General features: G+C 42.8%; 1 protein-coding gene across 1 annotated transcript in view; it reads left to right on the top strand.

Annotated features, from left to right (window-relative positions):
* Window positions 1–18,188, top strand: part of LOC105482128 (SH2 domain containing 4A) — an 82,972-nt gene that overhangs the window by 36,675 nt on the left and 28,109 nt on the right. Inside the window, exons 5-7 of the mRNA XM_011742083.3 lie at window positions 6,911–6,991; window positions 10,881–10,992; window positions 13,719–13,929. Of these exons, the coding sequence (XP_011740385.1) occupies window positions 6,911–6,991; window positions 10,881–10,992; window positions 13,719–13,929 (404 nt within the window). The remainder of the gene's footprint in view (window positions 1–6,910; window positions 6,992–10,880; window positions 10,993–13,718; window positions 13,930–18,188) is intronic.

Raw genomic sequence — 18,188 nt, 5'->3', positions numbered from 1 at the left:
AAAATGGATGAGTTATAGACCATTGATTCTCAGAGTATTTGAATTCAGTCTCTCTTGATTAATAGTGAAACTAGATCTCGGCCAGGCGCTGTGGTTCACGCCTGTAATCCCAGCACTTTGGGAGGCCGAGGCGGGCGGATCACAAGGTCAGGAGATCGTGACCGTCCTGGCTGACACAGTGAAACCCCATCTCTACTAAAAATACAAAAAATTAGCCAGGTGAGGTGGCGGGTACCTGTAGTCCCAGCTACTCAGGAGGCTGAGGCAGGAAAAGGGCATGAACCCAGGAGGGAGAGCTTGCAGTGAGCCAAGATAGCGCCAGTGCACTCCAGCCTGGGTGACATAGCAAGATTCTGTCTCAAAAAAAAAAAAAAAAAAAAAAAAGTGAAACTAGATTGAGTATCTTTTAATGATTTAGAATGTATTTCATGAATTTGTTGTGTGTTCATTCATTCACCAAATAAGTATGAAGCCTACTGGCTGGGTGCAGTGGCTCATACCTGTAATCCTAGCACTCTGGGAGGCCAAGGTGGGTGGCTCACTTGAGGCCAGGAGTTTGAAACCAGCCTTGCCAACATGGTGAAATACCATGTCTACCCAAAATACAAAAATTAGCTGGGTGTGGTGACAGGCGCCTATAATCCCAGCTACTGGGGAGACTGAGGCAGGAGAAATCGTTTGAACCCGGGAGGCAGAGATTACAGTGAGCAGAGATCACGCCACTGCACTCCAGCCTGGGCGGCAGAGCGAGACTCTGTCTGAAAAACAAAAACAAATATTTAGGAAGCCTACTAAGTGCCAGTCACTGTTTTGTTTGCTGCAGATGGTGGTGAATTTGCTGGCATGGTCTTTGCCCTCATCGAGGTTATTATTCTGTCATTCTATTCAGGAATACCATGGTTTAAGAGGTATAAGAGAACAGGATGAGTCAATACTTAGTAGTTTCTTTTAAAAAATAAACTCTTGGCTGGGCATGGTGGCTGACGTCTATAATCCCAGCACTTTGGGAGGCCGAGGCGGGCGGATCACAGGATCAGGAGATAGGGACCATCCTGGCTAACACGGTGAAATCCTGTCTCTACTAAAATTACAAAAAAAATTAGCCAGGCGCCTGTAGTCCCGGCTACTCAGGAGGCTGAGGCAGGAGAATAGCGTGAACCCGGGAGGTGGAGCTTGCACTGAGCTCATATCGTGCCACTGCACTCCAGCCTGGGTGACAGAGCAAGCTCTGTAAAAGAAACAAAAACAAAAACAAACAAACAAAAAAAACAACTCTTGATTTTATGCTGTTAATTCCTCATTTTCATCTTTACCGTAAAAATTGAGTCCTGACAATGTTCTGTTTGTTGGAGCTTTCTGGTTTATTGGGAATGAAAGACACTTGGCATTTATTTGATTGTACAAACCTACTTTTATTATTATTATTATTATCAATATTATTATTATTTTGAGATGGAGTCTTGCTCTGTCACCCAGGCTGGAGTACAGTGGCGAGATCTTGGCTCACTGCAACCTCTGCCTCCCGGGTTCGAGCGATTCGTCTGCCTCAGCCTCCTGTGTAGCTGGGATTACAGGCACCCACCATCATGCCTGGCTAATTTTTGTATTTTTGTAAAGTGGGGTTTCACCATGTTTGCCAGGCTGGTCTTGAACTCCTGACCTCAGGTGATTTGCCCACCTCAGCTTTCCAAAGTGCTGGGATTACAGGCCTGAGCCACCGCGTTTGGCCTATAACCCTACTTATAAACAAAGGGAATATTAAGTTAGAAGCTAGAATCAACTGTTTCTCAAACCAGTTTAAAAAGTGAACATAATTAGAATAATTTTTCTCGTACGACAGATAGACTTTGGAGGAAGCGTATTTTGCAACCATGTAATTAATACTGATGTTGTCAGCAGCATCTTGTCGTAACCCAGTTGCTTATGTAGATTTGAACTGCCATACTTCTAAGTTTAACTGTAGCTATTATTTTTCATACTGTCCTTTGGCCAATCAGATACGCTACACCCCCAGATGTATTTGGGATCTTCACTGATTAGAGAGGGTTATTCTGACTCGATGTCTGTAGGAAGTCCACTAGCTTCTGATGTTATTAGCATTCAGTTTTTCTTTTTTGGAAACTTTTGCATAAATATTCATGGCAGTTTTTATGTTTAAATAGAGCAGATATGAGGCAGATAAGATTGCTTTAACTCTGCTCATAGAGCTCTAGCAGCTGCAAGAATTTCTGTAATGTGGCAGATGGATGATGACCGCAGTGGCTGTTACACGTGAGAGCATACATATGTTCTCTCTGGGAGACCCTGAGGAAGGAGCAAGCTTCAGACATGCAAATGACATGCGTTTGAATCCCTGTCCTCCTACCTATTAACAGGTCGACTTAGGCCAGTTGTGGCGGCTCACACCTATAATCTCAGCACTTTGGGAGGCTGAGGGGGGGGCATCGCTTGAACTCAGGAGTTTGAAATGAGCCTGGGCAACATAGTGAGACCTCATCTCTACTAAAATTAAAAAAAAATTTAGCCAGGTGTGGTAGTGCACGCTTGTAGTCCCAGCTACTTTGGGGGGACTGAGGCGGGAGGATCGCTTGAGTCCAGGAAGTCGAGGCTGCAGTGAGCCCTGTTCATGCCACCACACTCCAGTCTGGGCAACAGAGCGAGACTCTGTCTCAAGAACAAAAACACAACGACCAATAAAACAGGTCACGTTACCTCTTTGGTAAAGGGATAAGACCTATTTTGACACCTGATATGAAGGTCAAATGATGTATTAGACTTCAAAGTGCTTTATAAGCAAAAATTATACAGGTAGGAGGGTCATTTTCTTCCCTTCTTTGGTATAGAGATAACTAAAGAGTGTATTTCCTGGGTCATGGCAGCATATGGAAGCTTCAGAGAGGGCGTGGTACCCTCTTTGAAAAGCCTCTTCATCCTGCCTCTAGGAGCGCTTGAAAGAGGCAGTGGTGTCGCTGAGGTATTCCCCTCTGATATCGCCATCATAAATCATCACTTTTGAGGCCATTAATCATCTAGCTTTTCTTTTTTTTTTTTTCTTGTTTTTTTTTGAGACAGAGTCTCGCTCTGTCACCTAGGCTGGAGTACAGTGGTGTGATCTTGGCTCACTACAACTTCTGCCTCCTGGGTTCAAGCAGTTTTCTTGCCTCAGCCCCCCAAGTGGCTGGGACTACAGGTGCATGTCAGCACGCCCGGCCAATTTTTGTATTTTTAGTAGAGATGGGGTTTCACCATGTTGGCCAGGATAGTCTGGATCTCGTGACCTTGTGATCTGCCTGCCTCAGCGTCCCAGAGTGCTGGGATTACAGGTATGAGCCACCACGCCTGGCCTCTAGCTGTTTTTTTTTTTTTTTTTTTTTTTTTTTTTTAACATAAGGAAAATACCTTTTGGATCCCACTGTTTTCAGTCTATTGCTTTCTACTTGTGCATTTCATGGGTTTGTAGAACGTGTAAATGTATCTAAATGAGCCTGCTTTCTGCAAGTTTTAAGCTTTTCATGTTATTTTAACATGTTAGAATAATGGCAAAATCTTGGTTCACCATGAAAAGTAGAATTTTTATAAATGTGGTTCTTAGTATGTGTGAATAGCTTTAGAGTTTACAGTATGTTTTAGACACATTGACTAGAAATGTTTAAATAGAAGGATTCATCTCTGGAGTGGTTGTTCAGCTAAATTTTTTTTTTTTTTTTTGACATGGAGTTTCACAGTCACCCAGGCTGGAGTGCAGTGGCACAGTCTCGGCTCACTATACCCTCTGCCTCCCAGGTCCAAGCAATTCTCCTGTCTCAGCCTCCCGAGTAAATGGGATTACAGGCATGTGCCACCACGCACCACCATGCCAGCTAATTTTTGTAGTTTTAGTAGAGACGGGGTTTCACCACGTTGGCCAGGCTGGTCTCGAACTCCTGATCTCAGGTGATCCGCCTGACTTGGCCTCTCAAAGTGCTGGGATTACAGGCATGAGCCATCATGTGTGGGCCTAATGAGTTTTTATGCTAAAATTCTTTTACTCCAGAACAAGCTTGTGAGTTTTGGTAGACTAAAGACAAAACCTAAAATTTCAAAGAAAAGAAAGATCATCAACTCCAACTACCATGAGTGGATGGTGTTGGCGGACACCACAGTCACTTTAGTGCCCAGTGGCATCGCTTCCATGCACACTGTCTGAAGCACGTGTCTGTGCGTCTTATTGTTTTAACATAATTCATAACCGCATCAGATGTGACAAATGCAAAAGCAGTGAGCATGATGAAAGTACTAGTAAGAAAAGGCATACAATGATGATAGGAAAAAGTATAAGATAGTTTAAAGAAAGCAAGTAGTAAAAAAACATTGTTCATGTGTACATGAGATGAACTGTTCGGTTGAAGGAATAACTGAGGGATGGAGGGTAACTCATACATTATGTTCAAAGCACTGTACCCATGCAGATGATAGTAACGGGGGGGGAGATTAAGGGGAAACTGACAAAATAGACAACACTTTTGAATATGTGGATTAGAAGATAACCATCAGATGCCTATTCGCCTAATGCTAATTCAGGACACAAGTAAGAGTGTGTTTAAAAGCTCAAAGTCTAAGAACAGCAAATGTGCTGCTGACAAAACCTCGGTCCAGAACTCCAGTTTCAGATCTGTCTGACAGGTCCAGATCTGTCTGATTCTGGAACAGCTGCTCTGCATCTGTTCTGTTTTAGATGCAGAGCAGCAAAGTGTCCTTTTATAATATTCAAATGAGAAAACAATGAAAGTATGATAAGTAGCAGTTGTGAAACCTACAGGATTCATTAGTTTGCCAAGTAATAAACACAGCATATTTGAAACATTCTCCGCAATACTTGAGGAAGTATTAAGAAAGAAGGGCTACCTGCCTCCTAATTTTCAAATATAAGAAACTGATCCTTTTTGCAAAACGATGCCCCAAAGATCTTATATCATCAAAGAAAGGGACAGTGGGCCTGTTTTTAAAGCTCTCATTCCTGGTGGTGGAAATGCACTCAGAGACTTTCAAAGTCATCTTGGACTTTTGAGCAGAGATGCTTACATGAAACCTGTAGGAACGGTTCACCCTGTTCCCAAACAGAGGAACTGTTTCCTGTTCTAAGTTTAGATGCAGAGCAGCAAAGCATACTTTTATAATATTAAAATGAGAATATGGTCAGTAGCAATTGTGAAACCTACATTATTCATTAGTTTGCCAAGTAATAAGTATTAGATATCTGTTGACTCGCATCTCATTTTCTTATCACTACAATGTCGACATAGTGGAGAAAGCATAAACTCTGGCACAAACCAGCTGTCTGGTCCTGAGCAAGCTCCACAACTCGTCTGAGACTTGGTTTCTTCATCTGAAAATTGCCCAGTATGTTTCCCGTCCATCACAGGTGTTGTGTGGAGTGAAAATAACACTTAAGACACTAACATAGTGCCGGGTCATAATATGTCTTCGGTATTCAGGAGTGCTCATCAGTGGAATTAGCATTAATCTCACCACCTGTGATTAATTATAAACCCTCAGCAGAGAGCTTGAAACATGCCACCAGCAACTGTTGTGACCAGTTTGATCAGCTGATAGGCTAAACTTTTGAAACAAATAGACCCCAAACGCCATGGCCAAAACTACAACGGAAGTTAATGTATTTGTGTTCCGACCGTCCAGAATAGGTGTTCTAGTTCAGGAGGGCTCTGCTGCACATAGTCAGTCAGGGATTCAGGCTTTTGTAGTCTAAGTGTCTGCTATCTTTAGTAGTAGCACTGCTGCTGTCACCGTTCCAGCCAAAGGAAGGTGGAAGTGGCCTGGAGGGGTGTGTGAAGGAGGTTTTGAGTGGGCCTGGGGAGAAATGGCCAATGCCTGCTGTCACCCGCTTTACGTTGAGACAAATGCTAGGGCATTTGGGAAATGCAGTACAGCGGAGTGGCCACATGCCACCTGCTGTGAGAAAAGGGGAAGACCAAGAAAGCCACTGGTTTATTGCATGGCGTAGTCATGATCCCTTGTGCTCCTTCTGAATGGTGGCACCAACCTTTTGTTGAAATTTTGCTGACAATTTCCAATCTATGCCAAAATTAAGAACTCAGACACAAGGCATACACTTGGTGGTAATATGGGTTGTGGGTAGGTATATCCTGCTACTCAGGGCATGTGACTACCCATGTTGGGACTTAGCTTAGGCTCTGCACTCCAGCCAGGGACTGATGGGGGCCTGTGTCTTAAGAAGCACCCATTGTGATTTGCTGGCGTACTTGCAGTGCCAGAGGGTTGGCCGGTGGCAGGCAGGAATGACACCAGGGAATCTAGGCAACACATCTGGGAGCCCCACTGGGGAAGTTGCCTCGTGGGAAATCCATCTAGAGCAGCAGAAACATAGATACCGGGTGACAAGGGTGGGAAGAGAGGAGAAGTGTAGCCCAGGCAGGGAAACTGGGTGGGGTCCCAGGCACCAAACTGGTGCTCCAGGTGTGTCTGCAAGACATCATTTAGTTAAATCTGGAGACTAAGGCATTTCTTTGGCCTGCACTAAAACAGGGTATGCAGAGATTAAGCAAGAAGAGAATTTAAATAGGGGGTAATGTTGATGTCTAGAAGTGATCCCAGGGCTCTCCAGGGCCAACCAGATGGGAGCAAAATACACCAAACCACCAGCTCCTGGCTCTTGGGCAACAATTCCTTTTTAAACCCTATTGAGTGGGAATACTGAGGATTCACATGCCCGTTGCTGTAGTCAGGATCAGCCCAGGAACTCAGGTGCCAGTGGGAGTCTGGGGGTGGATCCAGCTGTGGGGGTGGGGGCAGCATTAGGGAATGTTGAAACCAGGGAAACGTTGACAGATTATCTTATGAAACTGCACTGTAGGTCCAAATGCCATAAATGTGTTTCGTGTTTAATTTTTAGTCACCCTCCAGTTCTTCAAGAAATATTCAACAAATGTTGGCAGATTCAATCAATCGTATGAAGGCGCATGGATTTCACCAGGTAAAAGACTTCCCTTCTGTCCTCCGGGGGCTGCATACCTAGGCATTTCCATTAACGTTTCACAGATTAGTTAATTAATCTCATGCAGAAATGAAATTAAGCAGCAGAATGGGAAATCTGTCCTAAAAGATGCAAACACAGTTCTTCATCTTTACCCATTTATCTGGAGTTCGGGAAGTGTTGAATGTCATGGAAAGAACAGAGATGCCAAGATGTATCAGCTAAACTCCTCCCAGAAGATCTAACATAGAGGCAGCATCCCAGGCTGCTGCAGACGTGGAGGGAAGACTGATTCAGACAGTGATAAATGGAGCATTAAACTTGGCAGAAAGAGTGAATTCAGATCGAGTCACTTCTGTGCTCATTGTTTCTGAACCTGTCCCTTGAGGGTGAGCAGCTGCTGTGTCCTCCACATCCACCACTCCTGGAACCCCTTCTGGCACTCAGCCCTCTCTCACATCCATCCAGATATGACATTGTTCCTCCAGGCCAACCCCTGCTTCCTCCATCGTGTGAGCTTGCTATCATGTCATAAATTGCTCAAAATAAATGAGGCATAGACTGGTACTTGGAAGCTGTAGTAGGATTTGACCTACAGAGAGTCTGAAACAGCATTGTAAGATGTGAGCCTGTGAAGAGAAGGTTCCTGAGATCGGGCTACAGCGGAGGTCAGCCCAGGGACCTGTTTTCCTGTGGACCATGTCATGAATTCCATGATTCCTCTGCAGGGACATGCATGAACTTGCTTTTTTGAGACTTTAAGAAATCAGGACGAAGTTGTGGAACTGTAGTCCTTGTATGCATACTGCTGATATAATATGTACTTCTTTCTAAAATAGCAGCAATAGGCGATCTAAAGGACATTTTCATTAATTCTGCTTAGATCTCACTATGTCGTTTTAAATGGGGACAGCTGAGGAAGACAAAGGATCGTATATTGATCCAAGCAACATTTATGGAGTATCTACTATACACTAAGCACTATTATGGGAGTTGGAGACACATTTTATGAAAAAATTAGATAAAATTCCTGCCCTCAGGGAGCTTATATTCTTCATGGGAGAGAGAGATGATAAACATATCTGTGAGGTCAGGTGATCATAAGCGCTGCAGAGGAAAATAAAGCAGTACCAGGGAACTGAGGAATCCTGGGAGGGTGGAATTGGGATGGGACAGGTAGTCAGAGAAGGCCACTCTGGGAAGGCAGTATTGGAGCAGAGACCTGAAGGAAAGAGGGAAGGAGCAATGTGGATGTCTAAGCCATGTGGACGTCTCTTCCAGGCAGAGGGAACAGCAAGTCGAAGACACAGAGGCAGGAACTCACTTGGCATGGTCAGGAAAGGGCTGATCATTTGAGAGAATGAATGAGCCACCTTGCTTCTCTGTAGAACAACGGTGATAAAACAGAGCCATCCTGCTTTGGAGGCGTTGTGAGGCTCTGATGAAGGAATTGGTAGCGAGTCACTCTAAGTGCTTCCATCAACAGGCTGGATAAGAGGCTTTCTGTATGGGCCCCGTGGCTTTCTGTATGGGCCCGGCGTGGCCTCATTTTCTGGTCCTGTTAGCTGAGCACATTTTCATAGCTCACACCACACATCTGGGTCTCCACACCCTCCACCCTGGGTATCTGGATTAGCATCCAGCCTTGGCCCCTCTACCCCTCCACTTCAAGCCATCACCTGGATTTCCCCATGCCTGGCTCAGAGTCCTGAGTCCTGGACCAGCATGCTTCCAGCAAAACACTGCTGAAAAGGAAATGATGGTCTTCTGAATAGAGAAAGTAAAGCATTACAGATTTTGCTAAAAGTCAAATTGTTTGAGGGACTCAGGACAAGTTCCTTACGTTTTCTGGCTTTCTTGAATAAATACGGTGGTCAGGGCCGTATATAGATGAGTAACAGCAGATGTCATCTGCTATTACTCTGTGAAACTCATGAATTTTTCTTCTTTTCCACTGTGCCTGTACATAATTACATGCAGATTAAAGGAGTAGATTTATTAAATACAGCACTGTTAGACATTTGAGTAACATCAACCAAGTACTACATCTGTTACTAATATTTTTTCTTAGTGGAATCATGTTCCAAACTTCTTGCTGATCCTCAGCAACAATATCTGTGATGATCATAGCTTGATGTTTTCACTATATGTTTCCTAATCATTTAAAAATAAACACGTACGCATGTGGAAGGATGAACAAAGCTCCACTTTTAAGCTTCTTCTGTTTAAGCTTAGAAATTGCTAGCAGCACATTTATGTATCTTGGGCTTGCAGACAGCTTCAATCAAAGGATGGCAAATCTTAACAGTCCTTTCAAACATCAAAGCTGTCCTTTGGATTTTAAAATGCTGGCAAACGAAAGGAGCTAGCTCTAGGCAGGAAAACAACGTAAGGAAAAAAATAAAAACAGTAAATGCACAGAGGTTTAGTTCCATCTGCAGTGAAGCACAATTTATGAATGATGATTACTTAAACTGCGATTTATGACTGCCCACAGCGATCAGAAACAAGTTTCACAACATTAACGTTTATATTTTACGTTGTGGTGACATTAGAGCAAGGAAGTCTTTATATTTCTATGGGAAAGCACAAAAGAAAAAAACCTGTCACTCGTGATAAGAGAGGTGGGCACAGGCAGCCGTTCCTGGCTGTTTCAGTTTGTTTTATTACTTAGCTAACCAAGGCTTTTATTAGTTCTCCAAGTTGTAAATTCAGTCTTCTTGTGAGCACTCAGAAGCTTGTGTCCAAATAAACAGAGTACTTTTCAGGTCTAAGTGATTTGGTTTGTTCATTTCTCTTTCGTTTAAAATGATTTTCCTTGAATGCTCTTAATGCCGGAAAACAGTACACTTAAAAATGGTTAAGGTGGTATACTTTTGTTATATGGAATTTTACTGCAATTTTTTTAAAAACCTAATTCGCCTTTTAAAGGAATATTCACATTTTAAAAATATTTTTCCCTTTCTCAAAAGATGCTTTTGAAAAATATTTTTCTGGTTGTTTTTTTTTTTGAAACAAAAAAAATACATGTTCTGGCAGGGTGTGGTGGCTCATGCCTGTAATCCCAGCACTTTGGGAGGCTGAAGTGGTGAATCACTTGAGGTGAGAAGTTTGCGACCAGCCTGGCCAACGTGGTGAAACTCCACCTCTTCAAAAAATACAAAAATTACCCAAGTGTGGTGGCACGTGCCTGTAATCCCAGCTACTCGGGAGGCTGAGGCAGGAGAATCACTTGAACCTGGGAGGGGGAGGTTACAGTGAGCCGAGATTGTACCACTATACTGGGCGATGGAGTGAGACTCCGTCTTTAAAAAATAATAATATATATTTCTTTTAAACCACGTAAAATCATGTGGTAAGTACCACATTCTGGGACACATGATTCGAGGGGAGAGATTCAGCTGAGCTGAGATTGCTCTGGAAATGTGCATTTCTTCCATGGGGCCTGTCAGCTACTATAAAGTAGGTTGACGCTGGCTCTATGTAATAGTGTGTTTACATGCTTCTTCAGGGAGTCCATTTGAAACAGCTAAGTACTGTGAGGAAAAGGAATATTTTTTCTTATTATATGTTATACTCTGTGCCAGGGACTTCTTAAGTTATCTAATCCTCAGTATAACCCTGAGAAATATTTTCTTCTCATCTTTCTTATGGGGAAACAGCCCAAGAGAGGTTCAGCTGTTGCTCCTGGAGTTACACACTAGCTAGCAATGGTCAATCCAGCTTCAGGTCTTACTGACTCCAAAGTCCACACTTGATCCTCCTTAGTGGGCCAGAGAGTTAGTTAGAAATCAGCTGTGCCGGGTACCCCCGTCCTTCAGGAAACTGCTGGATTTGCTCACCAAGGTTCGTTTTCGTTGGTTTGGTTTTTGTTTTTGTTTTTAAACAGAAGAAAGAATCCATGAAGAAAAAACAAGAAGAAGAAATAAATCAAATAGACGAAGAGAGAACGAAGCAGATTTGTAAGAACTGGAAAGAAGACTCGGAATGGCAGGCATCTCGTGAGTACCCAGAGGTCTCCGTAGCACCTTCCAGGCTCTCAGCTGATTCTCTCACTTAATAATGTGATCAATCTAGAAAGCACTTAATGTGGGTTGTTGAGAGAGATCTTCACAGTAAGTGACCACTCAAATGTTATTACTAACTTATTACTCAAATGCTTACAAGTTACTTTTGAACAGTGGACTGGTTCTCCATTTCTGTATCACCAAAATTATGATGTAATTTATCAAATAGCGTGATATATAGCTATGGAAAATAGGTTTTGGAAGAGTGTTTAATGATCTTAGACTATGTTTACATGTCATTAGCTTGGGGAAGAAAAAACACCATGAAATAGAATGAAAAGCTTCGCTATTTAGAAATGTCTAAATATCTGAAGGAAAAGAACTGGAAGGTTATAATAACATGTAAACATTAGTTTTCTTGGAGAGGTGAGATTCAAGATTAGTTATTTGAATGCTTTTCTGATAATTTAATACTGTGTTTTGGATTTTTTCCCCTAAGTTTTTGATAGTGAATACATTTTAACTTTGTAATCAGAAGCACACAGGATTACCAGGCCAGATGTGTTAGCATCCAGCTTATGCCTGTGACCCAGCCCTGACTCCTATTTGAGTTAGCAGAGCTGGAGAGAAAGCTCATAGGGGAAGAATAAGTCCATACAACTGAAGGCAGAGGAGAGGGTGCTCCAGAGTGCTAGAAGGATTAGGTTTGAGAAAGAATTAGTGTTTCCATCTGACTCAGAAAAGTCTGAACTGCTAGATCATCCTGAGGTAGCTTGAGGAAGACAGCAGGTATGGCTATATTTGCAGGATGTTGAGATCCCACACTGATCTGCAGTTACATTATAACCAATGCTATTTAAATGGCAACTACTGTGAAATGAAAATATTTGCAAGATCCAGTGGCCTCTTTGTACTATGCAGTGAAATCCTGGTATAAGGGAATATTTTGGGTATCTCTTTGAAGTCAAGTATAACAGGATTTGACCAATAATGCCTGAAGTGTAAATATCCTCAATAAAAATCATTTTTACATTCTGCATTAGAGTCTCATTGCTACAATGAAAAATTCTCTTTTACAAAGTAGTTATGCACTGTATAATGATGTTTTGGTCAATGATGGGTCGCATATATTTCTTAGGCCAGGCACTGTGGCTCACTCCTGTAATCGTAGCCTTTTGGGAGGCCAAGGTGGGTGGATCACTTCAGGTCATGAGTTCGAGACCAGCCTGGCCAACATGGTGAAACTCCATCTCTACTAAAAATACAAAAATTAGCTGGTTGTGGTGGTGTACACTTGTAGTCCCAGCTACTCAGGAGACTGAGGCAGGAGAATTGCTTGAACCAGGAAGGCGGAGGTTGCAGTGAGCCAAGATCATACCACTGCACGCCAGACTGGGCAACATAGCAAGACTCAGTCTCAAAACACACACACACACACACACACACACACACACACACACACAAAACCAAAAAAAAAAAAATCATAAAAACCCCAAAATAATGGGTCGCATACATTTTAAAAATATAGTGTAGCCTAAGTGTAAAGTGTTATAAAGTTAACGTTAGTGTGTAGTAACGTCCGAGGCCTTAACATTCATTGAGCACTCATTCACTGACTCATCCCAGAGCAACTTCCAGTCTTGCAAGCTCCATTCACGGTAAGTGCCCTATGTAGAGGCACCGTTTTTTTGGTCCTCTATACCATATTTTTAACCACACCTTTGCTATGTTGGGGGTATTATTATTTTTCTTGAGATGGAGTTTCCCTCTTGTCACCCAGGCTGGAGTGCAATGCCATGATCTTGGCTCACTGCAACCTCCGCCTCCTAGTTTCAAGAGATTCTCCCTCCTCAGCCTCCCTAGTAGCTAGGATTACAGGCGCCCACCACCACACCCAGCTAATTTTTTGGTATTTTTAGTAGAGTTGGGGTTTTGCCATGTTGGCCAGGCTAGTCTCAAGCTCCTGACCTCAGGTGACCCATGTACCTTGGCCTCCCAAAGTGCTGGGATTACAGGTATGAGCCACTGTGCCCGGCCTTATGTTGGGGGTATTTAGATACACAAATACTATTGTGTTATGGTTGCCTCATGATGCATTTCTCAGAACATATTCCTCTCATTATGTGACTGTAATATTTAAAGGCAGGCTTGGGGTACTTTTTCGTGTACTAATGTGTTCTATAATTACCTGTGGTTAAGCATCCCTTTAATCTTTTGCCTGTCGGGCTGATTCTCATTTCGTCCTGCTCCCTGCTCCTTAACCCTGTGCACAGGCCCGTGCCACTGAGTAGTCCTGACCTTTGCTAGTGAGCCACGCACACTGCATCTGAACATGAGTCTACGCAGGATGTGACAATTGTCTCTTATTACTCAGCACCCCTGCCAGCTTGAACCCATGCCCAGGCGGGGACGCCTCACTTGGTCTTGCCAACTGCGGGAAATTCTTGCACACTTTCTCTACTTCTCTCTCATCCCTTCTTCCTCCTCTTCCTTTTCTCTCCCTCAGAAAATCCCCACTCCTGTATGAACAGAGGAATCCTGCAGCGAACGCTGGGCAAGCCCTAATGACCTGGATCCTAGGTGTTGATAATGATTGTTCCTTATTACAAGCAGATAACAAACTGCTGGGAACCTGCGCTGCTGCCCTTTGTGCAATGCTGAGCCTTCTCACCTGCTCTGTGGGCTGATGAGGGTTTTGTCCAACCCCGTTGCTTTTCTAGTGCGAAAATCCAAAGCAGCTGATGAGAAGAGACGCTCCTTGGCTAAACAAGCACGAGAAGACTACAAGAGGTTATCCCTCGGGGCCCAGAAAGGACGAGGCGGTGAGAGGCTGCAAAGCCCTCTGCGTGTTCCACAGAAACCCAAAAGACCTCCCCTTCCACCCAAGCCTCAGTTCCTAAACCCGGCGGCGTATCCTCAAAAACCTCTTAGGTAAGAAGCCACACAGATGGGTTTAGGCATCAGTATTGCAATGGGCTTTGAATAAGCGTTGAAATTAAAGGCAAATTGTATGAGCTGCCATGGGGTGTGGAGGGCCAACTGGCAGCCTGTGTAAGCAGCTCGGGCTCCTGTCTAAGCCTTCTTCCTGGGTTATCTGGTCGGGCATTCCTCCCCTTCTTAGCTGTCAAATATCCGTAGCTGCTATACTTAGTATACCCAGTGAAATAGTAAAGCTGTGCATGGAGTAAGAGAATTTCCCATGCCCCTAAGCACCTCTTCCCTTTCACCCCCCAAAGGCGGCTGGTGAGCCAGTGAGGGGACAACAGGAAACAAGTGGGGTTTCACTAATGCCCAAGATCACCCCTTAGTCAAAGATGATCAAAGTAGGAACCCAAAGGCTTGCTGACTTTCACAGGACATTTTCACTGCCAAGGATTGAAGGTTTGATGGTAATTCTCATTCTGGGATACATAGCCCAGTTCATCTTTTGAGAATTTGGAAAGGCTCCTGTTTTTAGTGAATTGTCTATTGGGTGGTGGTGATCCCATTGTCTCCTAGGCTATGGAAGAATTAGGAAGAACCATTTGTTCTGGAAAAACTCTGCAGAAAAGTGCAATGATGCTATGACAGAAATCCCCATCCCTGATGTTTGCTGATTATAATTTTTTTTCTGGTATTGATCTTATTTTTAACATCCTAGTATTTAGAAAGAAGTATTAAAATCAAATTTTGATTGAAAGAAACAGAATTGTCTAAAGCTTTGCCTTCTGAAATAAAAACTAAAAAAAAAAAAAAACTGGAAATACTTCTCGGTTTAAGATTATGGAGAAATCAAAAACGAGACTCTTCCCCTGCTTGCAGTCATAGTTATCTTCAAGGTTCTCTTTAAACAGGAATGATGACCTCAGGAGAAACACAAAGGCAGACCTTTTTCTTTACTATAATTATTTCTACTTACCCTACTGGAAAGTCCCATTTTGGGAAATGGGAACCAACATGGAACTCAGTGGGGTAAGTGGAAATAATTACAGTAAAGACCGTGATCTCCAAAGTGATGGTTTGGGTAATGATTCTTTTCTTATCGACAACAAAGCAAGAAATGTAGTCAGGAAATAGGAGTCTCCTTAATTGTGTGAACAGGCGACAAAGGTGCACACGGCCCTCTAAGCGCTGGCGCTTGTCTGTGTGCGCGCTGGTGACAGAGCCTCGGCAGGGATGTTTTCGCAGCTAACTCCTGTTCTCCATCTCTTCCAAGGGTAGCATGGAAACGACTTGTAGATAGATGTCCCTTGCCCACAGCATTCTGAAGCGTAGTATATTTGATTGACAGCAATGAAGGTGGTCTTTAAAAAAGAGGAATTCCTGGCCGGGCGCGGGGGCTCACGCCTGTAATCCCAGCACTTTGGGAGGCCGAGGCAGGGGATCACGAGGTCAGGAGGTGGAGACCATCCTGGCTAACACGGTGAACCCTGTCTCTACTAAAAAATACAAAAAGTTAGCCGGGCGCGGTGGCGGGCGCTTGTAGTCCCAGCTACTCCGGAGGCTGAGGCAGGAGAATGGCGTGAACCCGGGAGGCGGAGCTTGTAATGAGCCGAGATCGCACCACTGCACTCCAGCCTGGGCGACAGGGGGAGACTCTATCTCAAAAAAAAAAAAAAAAAAAAAAAAGGCAATTCCTCATTTTTTGCAACTTAAGACAATGCATGAAGTGCTTTTTGTGAGTCAGACTGGGTGGTTTTAGAGCTGGAACTTGACACAGGGATGGCAGAGGTCACCTCGGAGCCACCCCAGGAAAAGACAAGAGACCAGCCCCTCCAGTGTCTGTGGAGTTTTGCTCCATCTCCAAGGACTTCCCAAAAAAGAGCCTAATTTGGCAGCTAGTAAGATAATGTATAATATAACTTCGTATGTGTGCAGTGTCTGCCTCCCAGGGAAGTCAAATATTATAGGATATTTTCTCCAAAAGGCTCTGAAAATCATTAGGGATAATATATGCACATACATGCATATGTACATCTATATATGTATATCTGACAGTATGTCACACATAACTCAGAAGCACGTGTTAGAAAAAGCATAAAGAACCGTTAAGTTAATTACAAGAAATTCTAGTAGTTCATCCAAACTTGATTGTGGTGGTTGTGTTTCACAAATTGTATTTTGTTTTTAATTGACACACAATAATTGTACATATTTATGGGATACAGTGTGATGTTTCGATACATATATATATTGTGTAATGATCAAATCAGGATAACTTCCATAGCCATCATCTCAAACACTTGTCATTTCTTTGTGGTGAGAACATTCAAAATCCTATCTTTGGGCTGTTTTGAAGTATGTAGTACATTACTGTTGGCTGTGTTCACCCTGCTGTGCAGTAGAGCAGCAGAACTTATTTCTGCTGTATCAGTGTAACTTTGCGCCAGTTGACCAACCTCTCCTCATTTACCATCCCCCCTACTCTCCCCAGCCTCTGCTAACCACTGTTCTATTCTTCTATAAGATCAACCTGGCCGGGTGTGGTGGCTTAAGCCTGTAATCCCAGCACTTAGGGAGGCCGAGGTGGGTGGATCATGAGGTCAGGAGTTCGAGACCAGCCTGACCAACACGGTGAAACTCCGTATTTACTAAAAATACAAAAATTAGCCTGGTGTGGCACGCACCTGTAATCCTAGCTACACTGGAGGCTGAGGCAGGAGAATCACTTGAACCCAGGAGGCGAAGGCTGCCTGGATGACAGAGCGAGACTCTGTCTCAACAACAACAAAAAAGATCAACCTTTTTGATTCCACATATGAGTGAGGTCATGCAGTGTTTGTCCTTCTGTGTTTGGCTTATTTCACTTAACATAATGTCCTCTAGGTTCATCCATTTTGTTGCAAATGACAGGGTATTATTCTTTTTATGGATCTTTTGTTCCCTTTAATTTTTTGAGAAACTTCATACTGTTTATAATGGTATGCTAATTTATATTCCTACCATCAGGCAATGAGAGTTCTCCTTTCTCCAGATTCTCGCCAGCATTTTTTTATTGCAAATGACAGGATATTATACTTTTTCTGTCTGAATAATATTCCATTGTGTATATACACCACATTTTCTTGATTCATTCATTATTGGACACTTAGGTTGATTCCATATCTTGGCTATTGTGAATAGTGCTGCAATAAACATGGGAGTGCAAATGTCTCTTTGACATACTGATTTCATTTCCGTTTGACATATACCCAGTAGTGGGATTGTTGGAGCTTTTGTTCTACTTGGAATTTTTTTGAGAAACTTCATCCCGTTGTCTATAATAGTATACTATTTTATATTTCTACCAACAGGCTATGAGAATTCTCCTTTCTCTGGATTCTCGCCAGCATTTGTTTTTTGTTTGTCTTTTTGATAACCAAAAATACAAAACTGGGCAAGGTGATATTGTGGTTTTGATGTGCATTTCCCTGATTAGTGGTATTGAACAATTTTTTCATATACTTGTTGGTCATTCGTATGTCTTCTTTTGAGGCATGCCTCTTGAGGTTTTTTCTTATTTGGATTATTTCTTTTTTTGCTATTGAGTTTGAGTTCCTATATTGATGCTTTGTCAGATACAGTTTATGAATATTTTCTCCCTTTCTGTAACTTGTCTCTTTACTCTGTTGATTGTTTCCTTTGCTGCAGGAAAATCTTTTTTAGCTTGATATAATCCCATTTGTTTGTTTTTCTTTGGTTGCCTGTGCTTTTAAGGTGTTATTTTTTAAAAAATCTGGGGCTAGGCATGGTGGCTCACACCTATAATCCCAGTACTTTGGGAGGCCGGGGTGGGAGGATTGCTTGAGGCCAGGAGTTTGAGATAAGCCTGAGCAACATAGGGAGACACTCATCTCTATGAACAAATAAAAAATAAAAATCCTTGCTCAGATTGATGTCCTGAAGTGTTTCCCCAATATTTTCTTCTGGTAGCTTCATGGTCTCATCCATTCAAGTTTTTAATCCATTTTGAGCTGATTTTTACCTAGCGAGAGTAGGTAGTTTCATGCTTATACACGTCACTATCTAGTTTTCTCAGCACCATTTATTGGAGAGACTGTCCTTCCTCCAGTATGTGTTCTTGGTGCTTTTGTTGAAAATCAGTTGACTGTAAATGTGTGGATTTATTTCTGGGTTCTCTGTTCTGTTTCATTGTTTATGTGTGTGTTTTTATGCCAGTACCATGCTGTTTTGATTACTATAGATTTGTAGTATATTTTAAAGTCATTTAC

Source organism: Macaca nemestrina, chromosome 8 (assembly GCF_043159975.1).
Source record: "Macaca nemestrina isolate mMacNem1 chromosome 8, mMacNem.hap1, whole genome shotgun sequence".
Classification (NCBI taxonomy): domain Eukaryota; kingdom Metazoa; phylum Chordata; class Mammalia; order Primates; family Cercopithecidae; genus Macaca; species Macaca nemestrina.
This window is presented reverse-complemented; position numbering and strand designations above follow the sequence as displayed.